The 25,156-nt window shown below is 42.1% G+C and overlaps 2 protein-coding genes across 2 annotated transcripts; both read left to right on the top strand.

Moving 5' to 3' along the window:
- The first annotated feature begins 469 nt into the window (after window positions 1-469).
- Window positions 470-9,588, top strand: LOC112252298. Its single transcript, XM_024423412.2, has 7 exons — window positions 470-824; window positions 3,796-4,019; window positions 4,237-4,335; window positions 4,491-4,592; window positions 6,437-6,550; window positions 6,671-6,779; window positions 6,895-9,588. Exons 1-7 carry the CDS (start codon window positions 698-700, stop codon window positions 7,950-7,952), a joined length of 1,833 nt encoding a protein of 610 aa, XP_024279180.1. The 5' UTR covers window positions 470-697; the 3' UTR covers window positions 7,953-9,588.
- Window positions 9,589-11,794: 2,206 nt separating this feature from the next.
- Window positions 11,795-23,712, top strand: tat (tyrosine aminotransferase). The gene is made up of 12 exons (XM_024423413.2): window positions 11,795-11,900; window positions 13,346-13,666; window positions 13,779-13,883; window positions 14,285-14,352; window positions 14,441-14,599; window positions 15,379-15,517; window positions 15,643-15,695; window positions 19,893-20,045; window positions 20,205-20,333; window positions 20,469-20,552; window positions 21,702-21,800; window positions 22,893-23,712. Exons 2-12 carry the CDS (start codon window positions 13,390-13,392, stop codon window positions 23,031-23,033), a joined length of 1,407 nt encoding a protein of 468 aa, XP_024279181.1. The 5' UTR covers window positions 11,795-11,900; window positions 13,346-13,389; the 3' UTR covers window positions 23,034-23,712.
- Window positions 23,713-25,156: the final 1,444 nt, after the last annotated feature.

Below are 25,156 nucleotides of genomic sequence, written 5' to 3' on the forward strand. Positions count from 1 at the left end.
ATACATATCACATGAGCTTAGTTTAACTGCCATACCCCATCATAACCCAAAATATAAACTTGTTTTACTCCCAATGTTTGTAAACAAAGTATATGTATGTATAGCCTCAAAACATGGTTAAAACTATGATTCTTGATATCAGGGATGGTCAGCTCTGTCTATGAATTTGAGAGTGATTCAATTTCTCTAGCCCCATCCCTCAGGTTTTTGCCAAAACAGTGGTGAGTTCACTTTATTGTTTCAACTACTGATTGGCCCTTTAAATGGTTGATAATCAGGGAATAGTTTGTGCTGTATATACCTCTAGCTATTATGTTTTATACATAGTTAGTTCAGATGGTTCCCAGTTGACGAATAGTGCTACCCTAACCACAAACCTTACCTAACCGTAACCATTTTACATATCAACTTCAATAGGGCAAGGACGTCCCAAGGATCCCGGATAGCACGGACCAGTTCGTGACAGTCTTAACCCGGAAATATTTTGGATACGTTTTCGCTAACGAGCGAATTCTGAACTTGTCCGTACATGTCCAACCCGCCGGACATGCATATTCATCAAGGACCAATGACAGTCTTTGTGTTTCTGCTATTAAACCAGAGCCCCCCCCCAAAATAAGGAGATTGACTAAAATTACACGAATCTAATCAGGCACCTGATTTCGCTGCTGGGGACGTTTTGCAGCAGTTCAAATAGATGGAGGGAAGAGGCCTTGAGAATCATTTCAATCCGTCTGAGATTAAATGTTTGGAGATCATCCCAACGTTGCCAATGTGGATCATTGAATATGCCTGGGCTCACAGAATGATGGACACATTGGATGGTAAGCAACAACAACAAAAAAATATTTTTTCAACTCCGTGTTTGGGTGATTATGCAACAACGGGCACTTCCATGTCCTCGGGTCAATTTTGGGGATTTTATTTTTTTTAATAAAACAAATCCAAATATTTGTATGTTAAATTCACACTGGAATCACCCCATACCCTTCAAACATCTCTCTATCAAGTATTTTAGCTACGTTTCAGATGCATTTTATACATCAATTTCACTATTTTGCCCTTGGCCCTGACCCAGACTTTTAAGCTTCTACTATATTTTTCTATGAGAACATTAATAATGACACATTATATAATGTTATGCACTACAGAAAGAGTCAATTAAATAAAATCTATATCAATATTTATTGTGAGTATGCCCTTTATATTGTTTTCTACACAAAATATACCTGTCCTTTGGGAGTGGTGTCATTTCCACCACTGAGGACAAATTCCTCATTAAGTTTTTTCAAGCGAATGTTCATTTAGTTACCATGGAAACATAATGTAACACTGAAGCACATGGCTGCAGTGGATGGTTGTTCCAGATGTGATGTCCAGAAGATGAAGAAAAATCGAGTGAAATATTGCTTGTGCAATTAATATTTTAATTGTCAGTCATTTCCCAACAGGCTATAATTTCTTTAATTTGTGGTAGAACTTTTGATTTAAAAAATATATTTTATGTATTTAAGGTAAACAATATGCTAGCTGTAATACTAATCAAAGCATGCTAAGCTGTCTGTCAATTTTCTCCAGAAACTGTAGAAATGTAATTTCCATCACAGTCATTTCCATCACAAACTTAAGTGTTGTGGAAATGGCAGAAAGTGGTGAAAATGCCCCAAACCATTATCTTATTCATTTTTACTTTATTTTTTAAATATATATATTTTTAACTTTAGGCTTATTTAATCATGTTTTAAATTAATTTAATCTAGAAAATGCTCCAAGGTGTGCACACATTGGAAACTAAGTAGTATTTGTCTTTATTTTTAGAAGATGCCACATAAAACAGCACAGAGGTCACAGACATATAGAAACAAAATCAAAATCGATCCTATACGATACCAGGAATATCTGCAAAAAGACAGGGAGAGATACTGGAAGAAAAAAGAAACAAGAGATGAAAATATAACCAACGGAATAGAAGACAGACTTAAAGAGAACAGTTGCAAAGGAGACCTACCTATCAGGCAACACACCACCTCAGTCACCAGATGACTTGCAGCCAGAACATGAGGCTAACATACCTGCCCCTGATGCACACCCTGATACCCATTCCTCATCGTCTGCAACATGAATGAGAAATTGAATACTTGCTGGAAGGAAAAAGGTTGGAAGAGGTCGCACAAAAGCATACAGAGATCTTAGAATGACAAATGTCAAACTTGATAATGCTTTACGGAAAGCTGAGAAATATCATTTCTCTGCAAAACCCCACGCCAACCTCCAGTTCATGGCTGACAAACTACAGTATCACAAAGTGATCAGCTGCAGCAACATTGAGAAAGTTTTTGAGTCTTTGTGCTGTGAGAACCTGAAGACAGAGTGCAGGTATAGAGAGTGCTCCCTTCGCCAAGCAAAAGAGCTTAAAACATCTGACTTTGATGCTGGTGAGCAGAAATGGTGGTTTGAGTGGAAAAACAAAGCTGAAGAGAGAGAAGAAAAATAGAGGGAAACATGGAGAAGTTCACTGTACATTTGACAGTAAAAGAAAAAGTATGTGGCACACTGCACATTCTATTGGAGGACTTCTCCAAAGGATTGAAAGAGAAGTTGGGGAAACACCTGTACAACATTCAACACCAATACTCAAATGAGAGAATTAAGAGAATCTGGGGAAAGAGGAGATCATTGTGAATATTGACTTTGCAGAGAACTACCTGTGTAAATACACCAGTGAAATCCAGGCAGTTAACTTTGGTGATTCTCACAAGCAGGTGACCCTCCACACCTGTGTTGGATATACCACAAATGATACAGTTTCACTTTGCTCACTGAGCTCTTCTATGCGGCATGACCCCTCTGCTCTCTGGGCCCATCTCTCAAAAACACTGACCTACTTCCTTGAGCTCTGCCCATGGGCTACTGCTGTACACTTTGTGAGTGATGGGCCTACAAACCAGTATAGGTCTGAAATGTTTAACAATGGTTGTTCAAAATGTTTGCAATAAAATATTGTTTTCATTTTTTTTTTTTTTTTACATAGATGTCATTTCCATCACAACCCATATTTTGAGGTAAATGTGTATATTATGTATAATTTACATACATTTATTTGTTTTAGATATGGAAATCATATGGTTATCATAATCTCACAAAAAGGTTGGGTGGAAATATCTTATTTTTCATGATAAATAAATGTTTTCAGCTGTCACCAAGGCAAGTTTATACATTCAGGCATTGTGTGAATTATTAATATTAGGAAAACCTTAATCACTTTAAATAATATTCAGTTCATGTACAAATGTATAAGAAATATGTTATAAATCAATTGTATGATATTTCATTTTCAACTAAAATTTATGTTTAATGACGTGATGGAAATGACATTTGTGTATGGCTGTTTGGGAAAAATTACAAAAATATATAAATTCCTGAATAGTACGATCACAGCCATTATCAGATATATAGTTTCTAGACAAATCAAAGACAAGTACAATACTGGTAAAATGGTATTTGAATAAGTTTTAATTTTGCACAGTCAAAGTGCCTGAAGTTGCATAATCACCCGTTTATAAACAGAATATATTATTTTAAATAGTTGACACTAATCCAATTATATTATTAGACCTACATGGGCTAATATAGGACATGCAAAACATAATTAAGTTAAATTTAGTCAATAAGATGGTAAAAAATGGAATTGAAACATGGTATTAATAACCCCAAGCTGATAAATTGACATGATAGGTGACATTCCTTTAAAAGTTTTGCCTATTTGTTATATCCCTGTTTGTGTGTGTTCTCTAGCTCTGGACCCCAGCAGATGGCCAGAGGATGACCTACAATCTGTCACCCTAGATGAGCCATGGAGGTTACGGGTGGCAGCAGCCCAGGCGTATTCTATAATGAAGACAAGAGACATCAAGAGCTTTGAGAGGGTGATGGAGTTCATGGATGTCACTTATACACTGCTGCCACGACTGGTGCCCCCTATCAAACACATGAAAATCATGTTTGGCCTCAAGACCAAGGTATGTAGAGGTTTCACATAAGGTAGAGAACAGTTACAGGAAAGGGGTGGGAAATCGCAATATGTGGATACATAGAGAGGTTTCCAAGGCCATGTATGCCTACTAATAAGTTGGGCTGACTTGTTCAGGTACATTTATTTTAACTATGCTGTGTTTGTTGATTTGAGTTTTGGTGGAACAAAATTAGCAGCTGTGTTTGATTTGTATTCTGGTACAGATAATTATGTGGAAGCTTCGGGAAGACCAAGGTATTGTCAACACTGTTTTGAAGATCATTAAGTTTTTCCCAAGTAGACTACCTCAGTACCATGAATGTGTAAGTAAATGCATTATAACTGCCTAATTTGATTACTTTGGATGACACTGTTGACTAAACTGAATCAGTTGTATATCAGAGTATCAGCATCTCTGACCGACCCAGTGAGTTTTGGGTTGCTGAGCTAAATGTCGCCTTTCTTTGCTCCTCTTCAGAGCCGACAAGAGATGCACCTAATGAGGAAGAACCACCAGGACTTTAAGGCTTTGGCCCAGAATCTTGCAATGGACATGTCCATGCGCAACTCTTATATCAAGGTTAGCTAAATCCCCATCGCCTGTTTAACGCTCCCTTTCTATTCCCCTCTTTGTCTCACACGATTCAGTGTTAAATTCGTCAACAAAAATAGTGACAAATATTCATCAAACCCCTATTTTTCAGTGGCAATTGACGAGACTATAACTGACTAAATACACCCAGAAATGAACTAGAACAAAGCAAAATGTTTTATTTTAGTCTAGACGAGTTGAAATTCTCTTTGACTAAAATCTGACTACTAAGGGGACAGAACAAGAGTTTTTGGCGAGATTGAGAGCTTTTCAGTGGTAAGCAACATTTTAATATTAGCAGCACAGATTGCACAGTTCTGTTAATCAGTGGGAAGGACACAACAGTATGTTTTTATCCCTGTTGACTATAGAAACGTTTTTGAATTGGTAGTCAACCCTTGCACTTTCCCCACTGAATTTCATAGCCGGGTTATGTAGCCAACATCCTAGCGAAGTCTTTCCTCCGAGAAAACGGTTTGATTCTAGCCATTACCATTCAAAAGATATGACTCATAATACCGGTGTCACATTTTATTTTTCTTTCTATTGTGCATTGGCGCCAAATTTTACATTCATAAAGCATATCACGACCATTCTACAACTAGTCTGCTTACAGACCAGACCGTTAAATATTCGTTTAGGCTACACCTTTTTCAGTCATGTTACCTCATTGCCTAGCTATATACAGTGCATTTGGAAAGTATTCAGACCCCTTGACCAGTACCACATTTTGTTACAGACTTATTCTAAAATTGATTCAATATAGTTTTTTCATCATCTATCTAAACACAATACCCCATAATGACAAAGTGAAAACGGATACCTTATTTACATAACTATTCAGACCCTTTGCTATGAGACTCGAAATTGAGCTCAGGTGCATCCTGTTTACATTGATCATCCTTGAGATGTTTCTACATCTTGATTGGAGTCCACCTGTGGTAAATTAAGAACAAATTCTTATTTTCAATGACGGTCTAGGAACAGTGGGTTAACTGCCTGTTCAAGGGCAGAACGACAGATTTTGTACCTTGTCAGCTCGGGGATTTGAACTTGCAACCTTTCGGTTACTAGTCCAATGCTCTAACCACTAGGCTACACTGCCGCCGTCTTTCTTTTGTATATAATGTACAATATCTATGTCGGCTGAATTAGGAATTTACATGGCCAGATAATTCTTATACAGTGTATGTTTGTCATATCTCTGCTGTTGGGAAGAGAATAGGATGGTATGCAGAAAAATATGTTGGTAAGACAAGGCTATTTATGTTTGTGCACATGGGAGACAGTCATTTGTGTTTACTTTACTGATGTGATGTGACTAAAATAAAAGTTTAGTTTACTAAAATGGCCCACTGTTTTCGTCATTTTGACAATAACTAGACAAAATCATTATTCAAGTGACTAAGACTTAATAATATTATATAAAATGACTAAGACTAGACTAAATCTAAAAGCGTGCCAGAATGAACACTGGCATGATTACATAGGTGTAATTGACATCTTTATGCCTTGTGACCTTCAACTATGTGAACTGTGACCTTCAACTATTCCTGGATTCAGTGGTTCCTGAAGAAGACGTACAATGCTGAATACGTAATAGGCCAGTCTGAGATGATAGTGCCATTATAAAGTCTGGGTAGTAGTTCCTTTGCTGTCCAGTAGGGTATGCTATATACCCAGCCTCTTGCTACACTCAGCCTTTAGTTGCTTGTGATGGAACTCCAAAACAATGGAGATGGTTTGATGGAGCAATGCCTGTCGCCTCCACTAGGGTTGAGGTATTGTGTGTAGGATGGAGTATATGTATTGATCTGCAGGTTCTCTTTTAGGATTTGATGGAGGACCAATATGGAGAATGCTATGCCCAGAAACTGGAGGACAGGTTGCTGCATTACCTTCAGGTACTGGAGTCGACGCTGCAGAGTGATACCTATTTTGACCAGGTGTGTGTATATACAATAATTATTGAGATTGTTTGAGGATTCAATCAAATGGAGAATGTATGTTCTCATGCTATTACATAACTGTCAATGTCCTTGTTATCCATGTGAATGTGCCTATAGCTGTTGAAGCAGGAGGGTCCAATGGCATACGAAGAGGAGTTACTATTGCCGTTAATTACCTGTGACTCCACCTCCCTTGCTGCGTCCTTGAAGAGGCTATTCCACTCTGGTCAACAAACTCAGCATATTAACAATGGCATACAGATGTAAACACAGTACAGTATGTAAGACCACCAGGAACCTATAGTACTGTAGATAAATATGTTGTCTTTCTATTCCTTCAGACGAGTCTTCTTCAAGATGCCATCCCAGCCACGGAGCCCATAAGGTATCAGCACAGGAGAGGGGAATAGGCCGGGAGCTGGAGGGTCCTGGGACCTCGAAAGTTGTGCTAAGGTCGCCCAAGGAGAGAACACACAAAGACGGGCAGTCACAGCTTGACAGGACAAGTCTCTATGCATTCCAGGGTATCTGTCAAGATAACCGAGAGGAGAGATCCAACTCATTGGGGTTGGGTCCACACCATGCTTGTGCAGCTGAGCAAAGTTTAGAGCCACAGGCCCTTATCGTGGAGCTGGGGGTGGATCTGTCCAAAGACAGTCCACTCCTCCTGGAGGAGGAAGTCTCTGATGGGGAGGAGGGGAGCCGAGGCAGGACGGAGGTGGAGGACAGGCAGAACAATGAGGAGGTGCCTGAGGCTTCCCCACTGCAGCTGTGCTCTAAACACCAGAAATGGGTGAGGAGCATTCTGCAGGAGTGCTCTGAAGAACTGCTGTGTGAAAAGAGTGATACCCCAGTGCACTGTCAGGGGTCCTCTTCCACCTCATCACAGGACTTGACCCCATCCCTCCTCACCCTTTGTCAACCCCAACATCTAACTCTGGCCACACAGAGCCCTTCCCCTCCTCAAACAGTGGCTGTATCCCAACCTACGGCCCTCGATGACAGAGCCCATTCTGAACAGGCTGGAGAACCAGCAGACAGCCCAGAGGCCAGTAGAACACATAAGGTCAAGCTGAGACTGTCTATGGAGAGTCAGGCTCTTCTGCTTATGTCAAAGTTTCTACAGCCATTTGTGCGGCTCCGAAAACTGACCCAGCAGGAGTGTAGCATGGCTGCAGAGCTAAGAGGGACCAAGACCACTGAGGAGGAAGACCGTGATGATGGTGAAGAGGAGGATGATGAAGAATATGTGGAAAAAACTCCAGTGTATTCTTATTATGATTTAAACACGCTCTATTCTAGTTTTGAGTCAAGCTCTGATGAAGATCCTGAAACACAAGATTCAGATCCTGACTATGTTCCTGGATATGGAAAGAGGATGTACAACCAAAGTGTGTGATGGAGGAAGAAGCATGATCCTGGGGTTGACAATGAGGTATGGGATTAGATTGGGGTATCAGGGTGGTGTCCACCATTTGCCGCGGTGAAATGTATAGCTGAGGTTAAACAAACTGCTACATAATTATTCAGCATCAGAATTCAGGTTAAATTTCAGTAAAACAGTATTCAATATGCCCAGTTCAACCAGGTGTAATGTTGGTATAATTACCTTTTACATACCATAATACACAGCACCAGTTTCTTACTGACCTAGGTTCTTGGTCTGTGACAATACCAGTATCTCTATTTTTTTCCATGGCAAAAATGAAAATATGTGGCACACCAAACTCTGTAAAATATTGTGTGCTATAGCTTAGAAAATAAACATGACTGGATGACATGGGGATTTTTTTATTTCCAACATTAGGGTTATTTTTTCCTAAAAAAGTTACATTATTTTTGTGGATTGTTTCCTAGCCACGATATTATACTGGTATCGTCCCCAATATTTCATGCTGTGTCATGTTGATTCAGAGGGGTCTGTTTGATGGTGTGACATGGGTTAAATATTACTCAGATATTCTGAGTGGACTGCTACTGTCCATAACATGCAACCAAAATCCGTTGACCAGTCATTGTGCACCTCCTTTTGTTGACAAATCAATGATGATGACGTCATTGGGAATTGCGTACATCACTGTACAAATGGAAAAGCTGTGAATCATTCCTGATTGTGTCATAGGCAGCTCACCTTGTGAAGTGAGGGTTCAGGGTCATCATGCTGTCAGTGTAAGCCACCTATGCATTTGTGCTTACACACTATCGTTGTTAGTTAATCCATATATTAGTTAGTCCACAGCAATTTTGGGGTAGGTCAAGTGACACAGATTCAGGGTATGTGGGCCAATGAGAAGACAGATGTTAGAGGACTCAGCAACATATTCATAGGATGGGAAGCTAGTAGAGGGCTTCCATAGAGAGAGAAGATGCCAGGGATTCTCCTTTACCCAGAAGAGGGTCATTGGGCCAAAGGCCTTCAAATAGGCTCATACATATTATTAACACCTCATCATTAAGAGACATGTGAATCATGATGTAGCAGTCTGTGTTTACTTCAGTTTTAAAATCATGTGTGGGAAATGGATTGGTGAGCAGCAAGGTGTTGAGGTAAATTACGGTTGTTGTGAAGTGAGTAGGTACTTGACTCATACAATTATGAGTCACTTTTAGGTAGGTGAGCTTGAGTTCTGTGACATGTTTTATTTATTAAGAATGTATATGTGGATAGGTACGTGGTCAACAGAGGGACATGGAGTGACTGGGTCTTTAACTGACTCAACCCCATCATGCCTGCTGGTGGATAGGGCACAGGGTCCTTAGCCAGATGATAAGGGGATGGTGGGGTACAAAGTTCCAGGGGATTTTTGTGTGTGTTGGACCACTGCATAAGGTTTTATTAGGATGTGTATTTATTTATCTACATTCTTCTGTAAATTTTTCAGGACACAGTGGCTCTACCAATATTGCATAATGAGTTGTTCAGTCTCTGTTCACTGAGTTACCCATCATGAGAGTAAACAACCCCAGAGTGAATCAGAAGTTATGCTGTTGGCTACCTGTTACATTACTGTGTTCAATAAACTTTTTGTGTGAAATTACATGTATAAATGAAAGCTATATTTTACATACATGAAGCAATTGCGCTGTATCATATGCTACTTATCTGTATTTTACTCTATATACCTATTTAGCTTTTATGTATTACTGTGCACATACTGTACATTATGCTGTGGTTATTTGGGACATTTGCCAGAAATCCCTATCATAATTACTCTCATATACCTATTTAGCTTTTATGTATTACTGTGCACATACTGTACATTATGCTGTGGGTATTTGGGACATTTGCCAGAAATCCCTATCATAATTACTCTCAGCAACTGGGTTGCAAAATCACCCAATGCATGGAGCACTAAACACTGCTGCACTGTCAAAACAAGCTCTGGAAGGACTATTATTATGCAAAGTTGAGATGTTCCATAGATTGGGGTCTATTTACACTACATGACAAAAAAATATGTGGACACCTGCTTGTCAAACATCTTATTCCAAAATCATGGGCATTAATACGGAGTTGGTCCCCCCTTTGCTGTTATAACAGCCTCCACTCTTCTGGGAAGGCTTTCCACTAGATGTTGGAACATTGCTGTGGGGACTTGCTTCCATTCAGCCACACACGCATTTGTGAAGTTGGGCACTGATGCGTTCCAATTCATCCCAAAGGTGTTCGATGGGGTTGAGGTCAGGGCTCTGCAGGTCAGTCAAGTTCTTCCACACCGATCTCGAACAAACCATTTCTGTATGGACCTCGCTTTGTGCACAGGGACATTGTCATGCATTGTCATTCCCCAAACTGTTTCCACAAAGTTGGAAGCACAGAATCGTCTAGAATGTCATTCTATGCTGGACGGTTAAGATTTTCCTTCACTGGAACTAAGGGGTCTAGCCTGAACTATGAAAAACAGCCCCAGACCATTATTCCTCCTCCACCAAACTTTACAGTTGCCACTATGCATTAGTAGCGTTCTCCATCGGACTGCCAGATGATGAAGCATGATTCATCACTCCAGAGAACGCATTTCCACTGCTCCAGAGAACAATGGTGGAGAGCTTTACACCACTCCAGCCGACAATTGGCTGGAAACTTGGCCAAGGAAACTAATTTCATGAAGCTCCTGACGAACAGTTCTTGAGCTGACATTGCTTCCAGAGGCAGTTTGGAACTCGGTTGCAACTGAGGACAGATGATTGTTATGCGCTTCAGCCCTTGCCGGTCCCGTTCTATGAGCTTGTGTGGCCTACCACTTCGTGGCTGAGCCGTTGTTGCTCCTAGACTTTTCCACTTCACAATAACAGCACTTAAAGTTGACCGGGGCAGCTCATGAATGGCAGAAATTTGACGAACTGACTTGCATCCTATGACGGTGCCATGTTGAAAGTCACTGATCTTTTCAGTAAGGCCATTCTACTGCCAATTTTTCTCTATGAGGATTGCATGGCTGTGTGCTCGATTGTATACACCTGTTAGCACTAGGTGTGGCTGAAATTGCCGAATTCACTCATTTGAAGGGGTGTCCACATACTTTTGTATATATAGTGTACCTCCACTTTTTACGTTTTGCTTGCTTTTAATGAGGAAGAAGCAGGCTCATCCTAAACTACGCTCAAGCTGATTGAGCCTCAAAAAGTTTCTTGGAGACCCTATGGACCTTTTGATAAAGGATAAAATCAATTACTTTTATAAATATAAACAGATATATGCTTCATTAGAATTAAAAAAAGCTTTTCTCCTTTCATGAAAGGTAGGAAAATCAGAGGCCATCTATCCATGACTTGGTCAATGATGTTGTATAGGCTATAGGCTTCACAGGAGGTTGGTGGCACCATAGTTGGGGAGGACAAGTTCATGGTAATGGCTGGAGCAGAATACGTGGAATGGTATCTATTGACTTGAGGCGACCGGATGTGCCTTTGGGATTTTGCAAACATAAATGGGAAACCAATAACATGTTATGGCCGGACATTTCCACACATTTTTCACTCATACTTTTTGTGCGGGGCATTGAATGTGAGTGTCTCTCTCCTGTGCGCATTACGCACAAGGACATCTGGGGTCTCATGGGTCTCCTCTCATGAGTCTGGTATCTGTCTTTTGGAAAGAGTTCATGCTGTTTAACCCAAACCTTGCAGTGTTTTACATTTTTGGGAATGATGTAACGGGGGTGTATGGCACAACCCTCAGTCTCCACCAATGAAAAAATGGGCAGGGCTCAACAGCAACCCTTTTCGGGGGGGGGCTTGCTATAAAGCCGGCTTATAACGGACTTAACAGTCAGTCTTTGTTCATATTCAGTATTTTACCTGAATTCCTTCATTTGCAGTGTGAAATTCTTTTGAGATTGTAAAGGTATTTAAAAGACTACTGTTATTTAAATGTATGATAACGCATTTAACTACCTCTAGCAAGTAGCCTAAGTGTCCAATTTAATTTTGAGGCAATTTCAAATAAGCTACGCCTGGTAAATGTATTATAGCTTTTAATTTGAGGTATAGATCACATGTTTATTATTACGCATGTACAAACAAATATGACCTTATTCCAAAGAGATGCCTATTATATGTAGTTTTATAATATTTGTTGTTTCTGTCTTATTTTCAATTGTCTTGTTTGTATATTTTTTCAGGCTGTATCAGAACAGACTTGTTTAGATGACATTTTATTAGGTTAGATTTGAGTTGATTAGGATATATTTGAGTTGATTAGGATAGATTTGAGTTGATTAGGTTAGATTTGAGTTGATTAGGATAGATTTGAGTTGATTAGGATAGATTTGAGTTGATTAGGTTAGATTTGAGTTGATTAGGTTAGATTTGAGTTGATTAGGATAGATTTGAGTTGATTAGGATAGATTTGAGTTGATTAGGATAGATTTGAGTTGATTAGGATAGATTTGAGTTGATTAGGATAGATTTGAGTTGATTTGGATAGATTTGAGTTTGATTTGGATAGATTTGAGTTGATTAGGATAGATTTGAGTTGATTAGGATAGATTTGAGTTGATTTGGATAGATTTGAGTTTGATTTGGATAGATTTGAGTTTGATTTGGATAGATTTGAGTTGATTAGGATAGATTTGAGTTGATTAGGATAGATTTGAGTTGATTAGGATAGATTTGAGTTGATTAGGATAGATTTGAGTTGATTTGGATAGATTTGAGTTGATTAGGATAGATTTGAGTTGATTAGGATAGATTTGAGTTGATTTGGATAGATTTGAGTTGATTAGGATAGATTTGAGTTGATTAGGATAGATTTGAGTTGATTTGGATAGATTTGAGTTGATTAGGATAGATTTGAGTTGATTTGATGTATTGTTTTTGTATAATATACATAGTTTTCATTGCTAATGGACTATATACTGCATTTATACTGCTATTTATACGGCGTTGTGATAAGATAGCCATTAATAAGATAATATCAATAACTTGAGGTGTCCCAGTCTGATCAGTATTTTGATCTTCATTACTCAGATGTTCAACTAACTGCGCACAAAGTTGAATTAGTTCAGAACAGCCCGTGCAGCACTTTTGATTTCAAACTGGATTATATAAACATCGCACCTGTTGTGTTTTCATGGGTAATTTAACACCTGGGCTAGCCTACTTCTCTGCACTGATTGCTTTTTTTATCCAACAAGTTTATTTTAAGTTTTCCAATTGATTATTAGGCTAGTCATTTGTATATTAACGAATAATCCTAATTTATATTATTTGTATGATATTTTACAACAATTTATAATGCAGGAATTATTCATGAAAATCTATTTGTTTGTCCTATCTTTTTTCCCCTAGCCTTTTTTCTTCCTATCTCTCCCATCTTCAGCTGCAGTTGCAACATGGAGAACCAGTCCTATGAGGTGAAAATTAATGGGAGTGGAATTCATGAGATGAATGCTCTCATTGGTGTCAACGGAAAAGCATATAATGGAAACGGTAACCATCATAAGGCTGTGAAAGGCATTGTTTGTCTGGCCAAGCAGAAGAGCTGCAGGCAGCGATGGAACATCCGGCCCTCAGAGATGTCAATCAACACCTTGAATCCCATCCGTGCCATTGTGGATGGGATGAAGCTCACACCCAACCCTGAGAAACCCATGATTGCTCTGTCCATTGGTGAGATGCTACACCACTATCTCATTTGCATATGCTCAGTATGTTCACTTGTGAAGTGCAGTTGTTCAGAATTATGTTTCTTATGTACACCTTTGTCCTGTCATTCCATCAGGGGACCCTACTGTGTTCGGGAACCTGCCTACTGATGACAAAGTTCTCCAGGCCATGAAGGATGCCATTGACTCAAACAAATACAACGGCTATGCTCCATCTGTTGGTAAGACTCATGCAAGCACTTTCTCACCACAGCACCAACATTTCAAAAAGCTTGTCAAGTGCAAAAAACTAGGGATGAAGTGATTTTTTTTGGTATTTTATTTAGATAGAAATTGGGAGGATATGAGATGAGACACAGCTATAGGCGAGTTGGGCAGCTTGCAAGGGGATGAGAAGTTGGAGGCTAAAGTAATTTCAGTCAGGGAAGTTGAAAGAGCTTCGTAAAATAGGGCCAATTAACTGTCTGCAGATGAACTGAAAGGGTTCCACTCTATGATTAATGATGATTGTAGCTCTAAGGACGGAGGCAGGCGAAATCTCCCTTTCTCCCAGCAGACTGCCGAGTACAGTATACAGTACTACAGTACAAAATATAAGATGTTGTCTTCTACTCATCAACAGGTTATCAGAAGAGCAGAGAGGTGGTGGCAAACTTCTACAGTTGCACCGAGGCCCCCTTGGAGGCAGAGGTGCGTTTACCTCTCATCGTTTTATTTTTTCTCCAAAACTAGAGGACATAAAAAAATCTCTTGTAATCTTCTTCTCTCTTCCATGCAGGATGTGCTTCTGACCAGTGGCTGCAGTCAGGCTATAGATCTGGCCATCACAGTGCTGTGTAATCCTGGAGACAACATCCTAGTCCCCTGCCCTGGATTCTCCCTCTACAAGACTCTGGCTGTGTCTCTGGGCATCCAGGTCAAACTGTACACACTGCTGGTGAGTGTTGGACACGGGGGGAGGAGCAAAATAGAGGGAAAATAAATCAAAGAGAAAAACTGGATGTTAGCAAGAGAGAGCGAAGAAGGGGTAAAATAGATTGTTGAAAGGGAAAGAGTGGGGGAATGCAGAGCTCTTCCTCATTGACACACATCTGGCACTTATAAATAATTTTGGATGGCTTTCTTTCCTCTAGGCTTACACACACACACACACACAAACACACACAAATACAGATAAATAGTTGTAGCTACATAACATTTTAGTTTAATTACATCCATAAAAAACATGAGGTAACTCAGGCACACAGTGGAATGTCGTGACTCTTGAGGTGTATATGACAACTGCACACAGTGTTAAGAGCTGCTATTGATTCACCTACAATCCACTTATACATTTTTAGAACTCTTACAGAGCTTCCTCCTAATGTCAGGACAGCTGAGTTCCTGCCCATCTTCTGAAAACCTACATTTTCACAGAGTATCCTGACTAAATTCTGATATTTTTTCCACTAATTGGTCTTCTGACCATTCACATCAGAACTTTTCACATCAGATATTTTTCAGAGCTAATCTGATGTCAAAAGACGAATTAGCGGAAAAAAGTTCAGGATTGGACTGCCTGTGTAAATGCAGCCTATGAGATCAAAGATCAGTTAAAAGAGTTAGCACGGTGCAGAATCTGCAGATTTGTCTGTTTTCCAGCGTCTGTGTAGTGCATGTACATTGCATGCCTTATGTCTGCTCTCTGACTCGTGGTGACTTTGTCTGTCCTTGCAGCCAGAGAAGTCTTGGGAGATCGATCTCCAACACATGGAAAGCCTGATAGATGACAGGACAACCTGCCTGATTGTCAACAATCCCTCCAACCCTTGTGGCTCCGTCTACAGTAAAGAGCATCTACAGAACATCCTTTCTGGTGAGCCCTGTTCCCCCCCTGGCCACAGTGTTTCCTCTCACTATAACACAATACAAGCATTTGGTTCCTATAATGAATCCACTTCTAATTGTAATATTTTTAAATGTGTCTATTCTCTTGTCTAGTTGCCTCCAAACATTGCGTCCCAATCCTGGCTGATGAGATCTATGGTGACATGGTGAGTTCATAAACACAGAAGCACTCTCAGAGACAGACACTCCGACAGACTAATACAGAAACTGGCATTGAGTCTATTGCATAATAGGAGACTAAGGAGAGGAATCTAAATTGGATTGTCTTCTGGCATGGAGGAGGATTGGTCTATGGAGGTGTGCAATACAGTAGTAGACTGGTCATGCGTCCAGGAGTGGGCTGCTGTTTCTGGGGTATAGCCTACATCCTGGCCACAAGGGCCCATGTAATACATAATACCAGCAAGGCACATTCTTTAACATTCTATAGCAGTTACAGGGAGGTTTTCTCTGGCTTAGCTCTGCTGGGTATCCAAGGAGACCTGTCTGACAAGTCCACATCAGCACTGGGGTGATTAGGGGTGTTACAGGCTGAATGGGGGGCTGGTAGTGGCGGGGCAGCAGTGCTGGGTTTAGGTCAGCCAGGGCAAGTGAAGAATGAGCCACAGAGGTAAACTGTAGACAAGAGGCGCTCTTCTGCTCTGTCATTTCTGAGAGCTGTGTTGAGAACGACTTTTGGATAGCTTAAAGGGAAATTCGCAGTTGCTACATCTATTTTTGTACTTATAAATGAATGATATACTGTATACTCATTGATTCTTGAAAAGACATAACTTATAAATGCCTCATCAGCTTAGCTCAACTGTCGTAGCCCATCGGAACCCAAAATATAAGCTTGTTTACTCCAATGTTTACAAACATTGTAAATGCATCAATAGCTCTGTCTATGAATTTAAAGGAGCAATATGAAGATATGTCCTGGTTGCTAAAATTCTATGGGGGGAGGGGTGATTGGGAACGCTATGGGGGGGGGGTGATTGGGGTCGCTGAGTGCATAAATCACATGGGCTCAGAATTCACCAATGTCTCGCTCAGTACAAAAAACTATACAATAATATGTTGTATTGTCACATACAGAGGATAGGCGCAGTGAAATTGTTTTTTTTTTTACAGTCAGCCATAGTAGTACAGAGCCCCTGGAGCAAATTAGGGTTAAGCGTCTTGCTCAAGGGCAAATCGACAGATTTTTCACAATGTTGGCTCAAAAGAAGGCCCTTTAAGTTACTAGCCCAACACTCTAACCACTAGAACAGAAGTACTCAGAATGACTGTGCACTTTTCGCCGCATGTGTTTGCGATTAATGCAGATGTGAGGGTAATATAGTGCGAGAGCGGGGGAGAAGGAGTGGGTGGGGGTGGGAGGGCCCCTTTTTTAACGACAAGGTGCCTGTTTAGGGGCTGTGTGGAGTGGTGCCTGTTTAGGGGCTGTGTGGAGTGGTGCCTGTTTAGGGGCTGTGTGGAGTGGTGCCTGTTTAGGGGCTGTGTGGAGTGGTGCCTGTTTAGGGGCTGTGTGGAGGAATGCCTGTTTAGGGGCTGCGTGGAGAGGGGCCTGTTTAGGGGCTGTGTGGATGGATGCCTGTTTAGGGGCTGTGTGGAGGGATGCCTGTTTAGGGGCTGCATGGAGGAGTGCCTGTTTAGGGGCTGTGTGGAGGGATGCCTGTTTAGGGGCTGTGTGGAGGGATACCTGTTTAGGGGCTGTGTGGAGGGATGCCTGTTTAGGGGCTGCGTGGAGGGATGCCTGTTTAGGGACTGTGTGGAGGGATGCCTGTTTAGGGACTGTGTGGAGGGATGCCTGTTTAGGGGCTGTGGATGGATGCCTGTTTAGGGGCTGTGTGGAGGGATGCCTGTTTAGGGGCTGTGTGGAGGGATGCCTGTTTAGGGGCTGTGTGGGAGGGATGCCTGTTTAGGGGCTGTGTGGGAGGGATGCCTGTTTAGGGGCTGTGTGGAATGGTGCCTGTTTAGGCGCTGTGTGGAGTGGTGCCTGTTTAGGGGCTGCGTGGAGGGGTGCCTGTTTAGGGTGTGTGTAGAGGGGCCTGTTTAGGGGCTGTGTGGGAGGGATGCCTGTTTAGGGGCTGTGTGGAATGGTGCCTGTTTAGGTGCTGTGTGGAGTGGTGCCTGTTTAGGCGCTGTGTGGAGTGGTGCCTGTTTAGGGGCTGCGTGGAGGGGTGCCTGTTTAGGGTGTGTGTAGAGGGGCCTGTTTAGGGGCTGTGTGTGGGTGTGTGTGTGTGTGGGGGGGCTGTATAGGGGCTGCGTGGAGGGGGCCTGTATAGGGGCTGCGTGGAGGAGTGCCTGTTTAGTTAGGGGCTGCGTGGAGGGGGCCTGTTTAGGGGCTGTGTGGAGGGATACCTGTTTAGGGGCTGTGTAGAGGGGTGCCTATTTAGGGGCTGTGTGGAGGGATGCCTGTTTAGGGGCTGTGTGGAATGGTGCCTGTGTAGGTGCTGTGTGGAGTGGTGCCTGTTTAGGCGCTGTGTGGAGTGGTGCCTGTTTAGGGGCTGTGTGGAGTGGTGCCTGTTTAGGGGCTGCGTGGAGGGGTGCCTGTTTAGGGTGTGTGTAGAGGGGCCTGTTTAGGGGCTGTGTGGGAGGGATGCCTGTTTAGGGGCTGTGTGGAATGGTGCCTGTTTAGGTGCTGTGTGAAGTGGTGCCTGTTTAGGCGCTGTGTGGAGTGGTGCCTGTTTAGGGGCTGTGTGGAGTGGTGCCTGTTTAGGGGCTGCGTGGAGGGGTGCCTGTTTAGGGTGTGTGTAGAGGGGCCTGTTTAGGGGCTGTGTGTGGGGGGGCTGTATAGGGGCTGCGTGGAGGGGGCCTGTATAGGGGCTGCGTGGAGGAGTGCCTGTTTAGTTAGGGGCTGCGTGGAGGGGGCCTGTTTAGGGGCTGTGTGGAGGGATACCTGTTTAGGGGCTATGTAGAGGGGTGCCTATTTAGGGGCTGTGTGGAGGGGGCCTGTTTAGGGGCTGTGTGGAGGGATACCTGTTTAGGGGCTGTGTAGAGGGGTGCCTATTTAGGGGCTGTGTGGAGGGGTGCCTGTTTAGGGGCTGCGTGGAGGCATTATGTGTCTGGGCAGCATCAATTCCATCTCATGGTTAGAGGGGAATGTTTGGCAAGCGTCAGGCTCTCTCCTTATGGGCCCCTATGGGCTCCTCTCTGTGAAAAAAAAACACAGCTCACGAGAGCTTAGAGCAGAGCCATAAATGCTCTGTTTGTAAATTAGATCTGAGGTGAGGTTTGTTATGTTCTTTTTCTGAACTGTCAGTCATTGTGCTCTGACCAATAGCACGCGGGGCGGATCTCCCACCCGTCATCAAGGCCTCAGCTCTAATGAAAGCCAGCTTGCTACGGTTACCATACCACCACTTTTTTTCTCTGCTCTCTCTCTCCTTTTCTCCTTCCATCTCGTTGTCTTTTTGTCTTAGACGAGCAGTGCATAACAATACATTGCATTACATAAAGTTATGAAATCCCTCAAACTTTGTTATGGTCAAATTAGTTTAAGCATTTTTAACTATTGATACACATTTTTTGTCATGTTTATGTCTTTTATGGTGTTGTTTGTATTGATTGTTTAAGTTGAATTGCTTAATTTTTCAATGGATGAAGAAAGACCATATTTGCACTGTACTGTAGTCAGTTTGGTACAACTGGAGTTATCTAACTTCTTTAAAAAATTGTAATTGGATTACAGTTACATACTTAAAAACAGCTGAATACATTTTGATTTACTTGATCTAAAATCACTATGTGGGCTTCAAGTGTTTGCCTCAAACACTGAAATGGCAGATGTTTTAACATCATTGAAAGCTGTGCTGATTCACACAGCTCAGAAGTCTTCTTTAGGTAGGAATGGAAGCTCTGTTCTAATATATTTGAAATCTCCAAAACTTCCACATTTGCTTTCCTTGGTTGCTTTCCATAGAAACTTATTTTAACCAAAAAAGTCAGATCCCCACTTTCACTGGGAACTGAAACATCAGGGTCTTTGTGTCAATAGGACATCTTTGATTAGTCAACACAGCTCCACCCTGTTCACTGCCCAAGCACTTAGATGGAATATAATCATATTTCTCTTGCATCTGTCGCATCTGTCTATTGCCATATTTTATCGTACCAGACAGTTACCTTAAGGGAGGGTCAGACATTTAAATGACCGTTTTCCTTTTTTACTGCCCACATTCTGCTTGGTGTATTTTTCAAGTAATTTGCCCAACCCTGAGTGTAATGCTCTGTATTATGAATATAATCAATATATTAAAACATTTCCCCTTCAATCTAAATTAACCCTGATTATTTTACATTGTCTTCTACAGTATGTTTTGTATTGATGCGAGTGTGTACTGTATCTCCATGATCAGGTGTTTCCGGGTTGCACATACCAATCTATGGCGTCCCTCAGCAGTGATGTGCCCATTCTAGCGTGTGGTGGTCTGGCCAAGCGATGGCTAGTCCCTGGCTGGAGGCTAGGTTGGATCCTCATCCACGACAAGAATCAAATCTTCGGAAAAGAGGTAAGTCCTTCAGCCTCTCACTACTCGCATACTGAATGTGAAGTCCAGTTTATCTATATACATACACTACACCAGTACACGTACGGTAAGATTAATCTGTGTCCTCTGGGGTTTGGAATCACTTCTAATGTACCTAATCTGTCTCTCTTCTGCTTTCAGATTCGTCAGGGTCTGGTTAAGCTTAGCCAGAGGATTCTGGGTGCCTGCACCATTGTCCAGGGTGCGATAGAGAGCATCCTGAACGACACGCCCCAGGAGTTTTACCACAGAACCATCAGTTTCCTCGAGGTGAGTCCCTCTCCCTTGAACCTTCCCCAATTACTTTATATGCAGATGGTAGTAGTCTAACATTTTGATTTATCTGGATATCTGTCTGATTGTCTGACTGACTGTCTATTGACTAGTTTCCTGCTTCTTTCTCAGTCAAACTCCGAGATCTGTTTCTCTGAACTGTCCACTGTTCCTGGGCTGACCCCCGTGATGCCATCAGGAGCCATGTACCTCATGGTGAGTCTTATGTGTCCAGAGTGGTAGGTGGGGAGATAACAGAACAGGATCCCCATAAGGAAAATAACGTATTTTCCAGATGTTGTCGTCAGGTGCATTTTAGGTGCTAAATGACAGGTAAAAATATTTTTTTTCGAGATGTTGAAAACACGTCTTTTCCAGACATTGAAAATACATATTTTCCGATGTTAAAATCAGGTGCATTTTATGTGCTGAATAAAAGGCAAAAACTTGGCTTTTCTGGACGTTGAAAACACAGTTGAAGTCAGAAGTTTACATACACCTTAGCCTAATACATTTAAACTCAGTTTTTAACAATTCTTAACATTTAATCCTAGTAAAAATTCTCCGTCTTAGGTCAGTTAGGATCACTACTTTATTTTAAGAATGTGAAATGTCAGAATATTAGTAGTGAGAATTATTTATTTCAGCTTTTATTTCTTTCATCACACTCCCAGTGGGTCAGAGGTTTAGATACACTCAATTAGTATTTGGTAGCATTGCCTTTAAATTGTTTAACTTGGGTCAAATGTTTCGGGAAGCCTTCCACAAGCTTCCCACAATAAGTTGAGTGAATCTTGGCCCATTCCTCCTGACAGAGCTGTTGTAACTGAGTCAGGTTTGTAGGCCTCCTTGCTCGCACACACTTTTTCAGTTCTATAGGCTTGAGTTCTATAGGTTGAGTTTTTATTCTTGCACCCTCCTGTCACATGCACTTATGATAGCTTTATCAAACCTTTAAAAGGGGAAGCAATGATGTTCAAACTAATCCAACCTATAGAACAAACCAAAAGACCACTTCAACTACAATAACATTCTCAGTAACGGTTACTTATTTTTTATTTTCTTGCTATGACTGTGATATGTTTATCTACCTTAGTTGAATGCACTGACTGTAAGTCCCTCTGGATAAGAGCATCTGCTAAATAACCAAAATGTAAATGTAAACACAAACACTTGCAAAGCATGCTGGGTATTATTCTAATGTTCGGGCCAAATCAAAGCTGGTCTGGACCAGACCAAATCTTAACAAATTATAGGTTGTCTGGGGACGTTGAAATCAAGGCGGCCGGACAGGACCAAAAAAGGCAGGCGTTGCTGTCGTTAAATGCTTAGTAGGTTACTTAATGTGTGTCTTGGTATTTGTAGGTGGGAATTGAGATGGAACACTTCCCAGAGTTCCAGAACGATGTGCAGTTCACTGAGCGTCTGGTAACTGAGCAGTCCGTCTTCTGCCTGCCCGCTACGGTAAAACGCCAGACACACACACACACCTATCTATCTATCTATCTATCTATCTATCTATCTATCTATCTATCTATCTATCTATCTATCTATCTATCTATCTATCTATCTATCTATCTATCTGTCTGTCTGTCTGTCTGTCTGTCTGTCTGTCTGTCTGTCTGTCTGTCTGTCTGTCTGTCTGTCTGTCTGTCTGTCTGTCTGTCTGTCTGTCTGTCTGTCTGTCTGTCTGTCTGTCTGTCTGTCTGTCTGTCTGTCTGTCTGTCTGTCTGTCTGTCTGTCTGTCTGTCTGTCTGTCTGTCTGTCTGTCTGTCTGTCTGTCTGTCTGTCTGTCTGTCTGTCTGTCTGTCTGTCTGTCTGTCTGTCTGTCTGTCTGTCTGTCTGTCTGTCTGTCTGTCTGTCTGTCTGTCTGTCTGTCTGTCTGTCTGTCTGTCTGTCTGTCTGTCTGTCTGTGCGTGCGTGCATTGGCTGACAACGTCAAGAAAATTATGCATGCCTATTGATGTGAGTGGAAGCCATGATTTGTTATGATTCTGAACAGTCAGAAAGCTAGCAACAACGCGACAAAAAAGATTGCAGATTTGAAACTGCAGTAAAAGTGCAGTAACTGCAGTCGATTGTGGTATTTTAAACGCAGTAATTCCAGAATAACTGCACTGTGGTATTTTAAACGCAGTAATTCCAGAATAACTGCACTGTGGTATTTTGGACGCAGTATTTGAAACATACTGCAATTATACTGCACTCTAACTGCAATCTGTTTTTGTAAGGAAATGACAAGAAGCTACCATGTAGGGAATCGTAGGTGGCTCGTTTCAGCTAGTTTGATCTTGTTCTTGATACCATGTCTTGTTTTAAGGTGGTTTGACTGATTCACTAGCTAGCTAACCAATAACTGTAACGAATTATTTGAGAGACAACAAGAGCTCATTGTGCAAATATATTGATGTTTTCAATATACATTTGGAGACTAAATATAGTTTACATGTTGTTATCTATCTATCCATCCATCTAATGGACTCATCCATCCTCTCTGTCTACCACGGGAAGAGAAATTACCTTGTTTTGTTGTTTACAATTCTCTTTTCCCTGCAGGCATTTGAGTACCCAAATTACTTCCGGATTGTGGTGACCGTACCAGAGGAGATGATGGTGGAGGCGTGTACACGGATTCGGGAGTTCTGCCAGCGCCACTACAGAACCTGCAGCCAAGACAGCAACGAGCTAGACCAATAATGAGAGACACAGCCTGAGAGAGGGGGAGACCAAAGAGTATGGGCACAGAATGTGACAAAAGTAAATGTGAAAAAAAGAGAATGGGAAAAGGGTGAGAGGAAAAGAAAAGAAATTAGGGAAGAGGAGGAGAGAGAAGATGGGTTAAAATATCGTGTTGCACCGCGGGAACAAAGGTTTTTGCAATGTCATTGGTAGTGGTCCATCTTTGGTACCCCAGCTTATGAGCAGACCTGATATTTATATTTTGTATGGCCATCTTATGTTAACCTTATTTTGTCTAACTATTAACTATTTGAATTCTTAATGTTGTTCTATATGTTGGGTTGACCAGAACACCATTGGGCGTATAGAACCAGGGACCGGGGGTCCTCCCCATTCCTCAAACCATGATGGGGTTCATGGTTGGGTTGATCCCACCATTGAAACAGATGGAACTGAAGCACCAGCATGGATAAGATGATCTACATTGCTTTCCATAGTCAGCGTTACACACTCTTTCTTGCATGTGTTAGAATTATGATGACACTCAGTATACATTCTGATATATTGCATGCTTAACCAACAATTTTCCTATGTATATAATCTATTTGTTATGTTGATGTAATATTGAATGTTTTTTTGTTTTTTTCACATTCATATAAAAAGTTATTTAAACCAAATTAAAGCTATGAAATACTTATTTGTTTGTTGTAACTATTGGCGATTTTAGCATGTAAAAATGTTGGTGGGGCAAAAAAAAAGAAAAAGTGGGATATAGTCCCAACACATGACCACTGCTACACCTGGCTAACAGCAGAGTCCCAACACATGACCACTGCTACACCTGGCTAACAGCAGAGTCCCAACACATGACCACTGCTACACCTGGCTAACAGCAGAGTCCCAACACATGACCACTGCTACACCTGGCTAACAGCAGAGTCCCAACACATTACCACTGCTACACCTGGCTAACAGCAGAGTCCCAACACATGACCACTGCTGCACCTGGCTAACAGCAGACTCCCAACACATTACCACTGCTACACCTGGCTAACAGCAGAGTCCCAACACATTATCACTGCTACACCTGGCTAACAGCAGAGTCCCAACACATGACCACTGCTACACCTGGCTAACAGCAGAGTCCCAACACATTACCACTGCTACACCTGGCTAACAGCAGAGTCCCAACACATGACCACTGCTACACCTGGCTAACAGCAGAGTCCCAACACATGACCACTGCTACACCTGGCTAACAGCAGAGTCCCAACACATGACCACTGCTGCACCTGGCTAACAGCAGAGTCCCAACACATTTACCACTGCTGCACCTGGCTAACAGCAGAGTCCCAACACATTACCACTGCTACACCTGGCTAACAGCAGAGTCCAACACATTACCACTGCTACACCTGGCTAACAGCAGAGTCCCAACACATTACCACTGCTACACCTGGCTAACAGCAGAGTCCCAACACATTACCACTGCTACACCTGGCTAACAGCAGAGTCCCAACACATGACCACTGCTACACCTGGCTAACAGCAGAGTCCCAACACATTACCACTGCTACACCTGGCTAACAGCAGAGTCCCAACACATTACCACTGCTACACCTGGCTAACAGCAGAGTCCCAACACATTACCACTGCTACACCTGGCTAACAGCAGAGTCCCAACACATTACCACTGCTACACCTGGCTAACAGCAGAGTCCCAACACATTACCACTGCTACACCTGGCTAACAGCAGAGTCCCAACACATGACCACTGCTGCACCTGGCTAACAGCAGAGTCCCAACACATTACCACTGCTACACCTGGCTAACAGCAGAGTCCCAACACATGACCACTGCTACACCTGGCTAACAGCAGAGTCCCAACACATTACCACTGCTACACCTGGCTAACAGCAGAGTCCCAACACATGACCACTGCTGCACCTGGCTAACAGCAGAGTCCCAACACATTACCACTGCTACACCTGGCTAACAGCAGAGTCCCAACACATTACCACTGCTACACCTGGCTAACAGCAGAATCCCAACACATGACCACTGCTGCACCTGGCTAACAGCAGAGTCCCAACACATTACCACTGCTACACCTGGCTAACAGCAGAGTCCCAACACATTA

The sequence above is a fragment of the Oncorhynchus tshawytscha genome, linkage group LG06 (assembly GCF_018296145.1).
Source record: "Oncorhynchus tshawytscha isolate Ot180627B linkage group LG06, Otsh_v2.0, whole genome shotgun sequence".
Taxonomy (NCBI): domain Eukaryota; kingdom Metazoa; phylum Chordata; class Actinopteri; order Salmoniformes; family Salmonidae; genus Oncorhynchus; species Oncorhynchus tshawytscha.

Coding starts and splice junctions, on each gene's coding strand:
- tat (XM_024423413.2), top strand. CDS start 13,390: ATGGAGAACCAGTCCTATGAGGTGAAAATTAATGGGAGTGGAATTCAT. Junction 20,553..21,701: donor CAGGAGCCATGTACCTCATG/GTGAGTCTTATG, acceptor TGGTATTTGTAG/GTGGGAATTGAGATGGAACA. Junction 21,801..22,892: donor TCTTCTGCCTGCCCGCTACG/GTAAAACGCCAG, acceptor TTTTCCCTGCAG/GCATTTGAGTACCCAAATTA.
- LOC112252298 (XM_024423412.2), top strand. CDS start 698: ATGGAGGGAAGAGGCCTTGAGAATCATTTCAATCCGTCTGAGATTAAA. Junction 4,020..4,236: donor TGTTTGGCCTCAAGACCAAG/GTATGTAGAGGT, acceptor ATTCTGGTACAG/ATAATTATGTGGAAGCTTCG. Junction 6,780..6,894: donor GAAGAGGCTATTCCACTCTG/GTCAACAAACTC, acceptor CTATTCCTTCAG/ACGAGTCTTCTTCAAGATGC.